The 4,123-nt window shown below is 42.5% G+C and overlaps 1 protein-coding gene across 5 annotated transcripts in view; it reads left to right on the top strand.

The window, feature by feature from the left end:
- Positions 1 to 3,837, top strand: part of ebf3a (EBF transcription factor 3a) — a 34,438-nt gene extending 30,601 nt beyond the window's left edge. For 2 of the 5 annotated variants that reach the window (XM_034571105.1, XM_034571106.1), the window contains exons 12-16: positions 193 to 258; positions 999 to 1,161; positions 1,242 to 1,445; positions 2,051 to 2,215; positions 3,174 to 3,837. In XM_034571105.1, the coding sequence (XP_034426996.1) occupies positions 193 to 258; positions 999 to 1,161; positions 1,242 to 1,445; positions 2,051 to 2,215; positions 3,174 to 3,205 (630 nt within the window). In that variant the 3' untranslated portion in view covers positions 3,206 to 3,837. The remainder of the gene's footprint in view (positions 1 to 192; positions 259 to 998; positions 1,162 to 1,241; positions 1,446 to 2,050; positions 2,216 to 3,173) is intronic. The other 3 variants (XM_034571107.1, XM_034571109.1, XM_034571108.1) reach the window with 2 other exon arrangements.
- Positions 3,838 to 4,123: the final 286 nt, after the last annotated feature.

Genomic DNA, 4,123 nt, shown 5'->3' on the forward strand with positions numbered 1-4,123 from the left:
GTGATTTAAAATCACAGTCAGGTTTTGTAAAATGGAGGACAGAGTAGCCTATGACTTCAAAACCCCTCCCCTTCTGTTCAAGATTCCTCCCTCTCTGCTACAGACCCCTCCCAGTTCGCCTAATCATCAGAGCTAAGCTAACATCAGTCAGTCACGTCAGTCACATGATCAGTGTTGACGTTCTCTCTGCAGGAGGTGTTGTTGAAGAGAGCAGCTGACCTGGTGGAGGCGCTGTACGGGATGCCCCACAACAACCAGGTAACAAGTTCACCTGCAACGAGGTGCTGCTGTTACAATGACTCACAATAACATAAAGAGGTCAACTCACACACTCACACACTCACACACTCAAACAGGTAAAGGTGTTTTTATTTTCCTGTAAAAAAATTCCCATGATGCTCAGTGACCAGGACGAAGCTGCAGCAGCTTTATGAGTCAGAAAGTGATGGAGGAGGGAGCTCTTCATATTCTCTCCATCCTCTCCGACACGCTTCTCAACCCACGAGTTAATCACCCCAAAACACACACACACACACACACACACACACACACACACACACACACACACACACACACACACACACACACACACACACACAGGTCTAGTGAAATGAAAGAGTAACCTTGAACGGAGAACAGAGGTTGTAAACGAATGTAAATCCAATCGTAGTAACAACAATAACCATGTGTGTCAGTGTGTGTCATATGTTGTATTCGTTTGTGTGTGTGTGATCCAACATGAAACAAACATGCTTTAATGTTTGATCAAATGAGCGCCCCCTGCAGGCAACTTTAAACCACTTAAAGTTATAAGAGACAATTATAAAACGACAAAATAGAAGGCAACAAAATATCATAGGAAAGGTTAAAAAATACACAACTCATCAGAATTCACAGCCCTATGGTCACTCATGGCATTGCAACCTAAAACCTCTTGTGTTCATGTAAAGTATTTTGAATTGTCATGTGATCAATAACTGATCAATGACACTGTGCAGGAGATCATCCTGAAGAGGGCAGCAGATATCGCTGAAGCTCTCTACAGCGTTCCAAGGAACCACAACCAGATCCCGTCGCTAGGCAACAGCACCTCCCACAGCATGATGGGTGTAAACTCATTTAGCGGACAACTGGCCGTCAACGTCTCAGAGACAACGCAAGGTACAAGTGACTGTATAAGTATTGAAGTACTGTATTACTCTAGTACTGTAATGTGTCTACTGACAACTGTCCAATTCTAGTCGGTTACAGTCGGAACACAAGCAGCGTGTCGCCACGGGGATATGTCCCCACCTCCACCCCCCAACAGAGTAACTATGGCAACCCCGTCAATAACAGCATGAACGGTTACGGCAACACGGGTATGCCGAACCTCGGAGTGACGACATCACCAGGTTTCCTCAACGGGTCGTCTGCCAGCTCTCCCTACGGCAGTAAGTATCACGGTAAATACTACTGCTACTAACTAATACCACCATAAATACTTCTATTACTGCAGTAAGGATCAGGGTAAATACTTATTCTATTACTAACTAATACTACCATTAATACTTCTATTACTGCAATAAGTATCAAGTAAAATACAAATACTACACAGCAATACTACTATTATTACTATAATAACTAATAAGACTTTAGCTCTCTCTATGGTAGTAAGTGATAAGGTAGATACTACAAATACTAATAATACTACTATAACTACTAATACTATTAACTACTCACCCGTCCATCATCCCTCATCATGTGTTCCCAGTTTAATGTTAGCAGCTAAGTGGCTAATCTAGGGAACATCAAAGAATAACTGTATTTCCAACTACTTATACTACTAATACTTATTCATACTTCCAACACTACAATAATGACTAATACTATTAACTACTAATACTACTACAACTCTCTCCTCGGCAGTGAGTATCAAGCTAAACAAATACTACAACTAAAACGTACAACCACTACTACCTATACTACTACTATAACTACTGACCAGGTATCTGATCTTATTTTTGACCTGGTTTCTGATCTGATGTCTAATCTGGTTTCTGTGTTCCAGTTGTTCCCTCCAGTCCGACGATGGCCGTTTCAAACTGTAACTCGTCTCATGGAGTTTTCTCCTTCTCTGCTGCCGTCAAACAGAAGAGCGCCTTCGCTCCTGTTGTCCGACCGCCGTCGTCTCCACCTCCTCCACCCAACTGCTCCGCAAACAATGGACTGCAGGGTACACCACTCCTCCTCCTTCATCACTCCTTCATCCCTCCTTCATCCCTCCATCATATCCTCCTCCACCCAACTGCCCCGCAAACTACAGACTGCAGAATACGCCACTCCTCCTCCTTCATCCCTCCATCATGATTTTTACAGATGAACTGATCAGATTTAAGGTTGAAGAAGAAAGGTTAAAGGTCACGTTGACATCACGAGTCTGTAAAAATAAACTGCTCTGATTGGTGGACACAAAAAACAACAAGATGATGATTTAGTTTGTTTGAATTTAAATTTTAAATTTTAACAGTTTGTCTCTACTGCTTTTTACACACACACACACACAGTCAGTGTGTGATGTCAGTGGATCTGACAGAGAGGTTTGTTGAGTGTTAAATATTCATGTTGCTCTCTGTCCTCAGTGAGGCAGAAACAACACAGTGTGTGTGAGTGAGTGTGTGTAGAGGAGGTATCTGTGGGTTGTAGTGAATAAAACATTCATTGTCCTGTCACTCTTCATGCAGTACTAACAGTACGCAGGTTACTCACCCCGTGTTTGTGTGTGTGTGTGTGACTTTCTCTATGTAAAGACATTTTTCAGTTTCACACAATGTAACTGTCACTGTCCACATTCTTCCAGTTGTTAAACAATACATCCACTAGAGGGCAGCGACGGTGGACAAGGTCATAGTGACGTTCTTCTTCAGAAAGACGATAAAAGCTGCTCACAAAATCACTTTTATCAACTGAATTAGACTTTGAAGATTTTTTTTTATTTCTCCACGTAAACGATCACGTGATGTTTAATATTCAAGCTTATTGAGACGTTTAGGGTCACAGCAATAGTCGGTTAATAATCACGTCATTCAGTAAAGACACAACATTATGTCAACGGCAAAGTTTTTTTTTTATGTCTCCAGCAGTAGTTTGACTGATCTTAATTCTTTGCGGTTCGTCTCTGTGTCTCTCTGCAGCCATGTCCGGCCTCGTCGTCCCTCCCATGTAAGAAATCCTCCTCCTGAACACCAGCACCAATCACCTGACAGGAGGAGGGGCTTCAGGCAGCAGCTGACCAGTCAAGAGAGCCTATTCCTCCTGTCAATCACAGTAGAACGAACTGTCGTCAGTGACTGGACTGAGAAAAACGAACAGGACGTTGTTGTGTCCACTGATTTCTTGTAAATATTACTCTGTGTTTGGGGGGCGGGGTCTGTGGGTGTTAAAACTGTGATGTCACACCTGTGTGATGACATCACTTCCTGTACACGTGATTTCATTTTGTTTGAAGAAACGATTAACTGATACAGAAAAATGGTCCCGAATCAGAACATTTAAAAATGGTCGTCATGGTTACGATCACACCTGTCCACGAGCAGGAAACTTCCCATCATGCCTTGCATCAAAAAACAAACGGTCTCGGTAAAAGGGACGTCACGACCTAATAACTGAAACATGAATAAAAAAGGACTAATGCAAATTGTCTCACCTTTTGGCCCCACCCCTTGTTCTTTTAGCTCCGCCCCACATGCATGTTGTTTGTTTTTTTCATGCTTCCATTGTAAAAAATGAATCCTGCATCCTGATAGGCTACTGTGACTGTCCGTCTTCTTGTTCAGAGTTGTCTTTAATCATAGCCCCTCCCTCAACTCCCAAGTTTTGTCCCCAACACTTAAGCCCCGCCCATTTGTTTGTGTGGGTTTCGTACTTTTTGCCAAAGTCGTAGTTGGATGAATATTTATATGTCACTGTGGTTGGTCACGTCCCTGCCCCCCCACTGACGTCAATGTTTTGTAACATAAAAAATATAAATATGTATTTATACCTAAGTGTGCGTGTTTGTGTGTGTGTGTGTGTGTGTACGTCACACATTTATAGAGCTGTCAATCAAAGCTGAACTCCAATCAGCTCCACTGCTTTTTGTCAT

Source organism: Hippoglossus hippoglossus, chromosome 19, assembly GCF_009819705.1.
Source record: "Hippoglossus hippoglossus isolate fHipHip1 chromosome 19, fHipHip1.pri, whole genome shotgun sequence".
In the NCBI taxonomy this organism is placed as follows: Eukaryota; Metazoa; Chordata; class Actinopteri; order Pleuronectiformes; family Pleuronectidae; genus Hippoglossus; species Hippoglossus hippoglossus.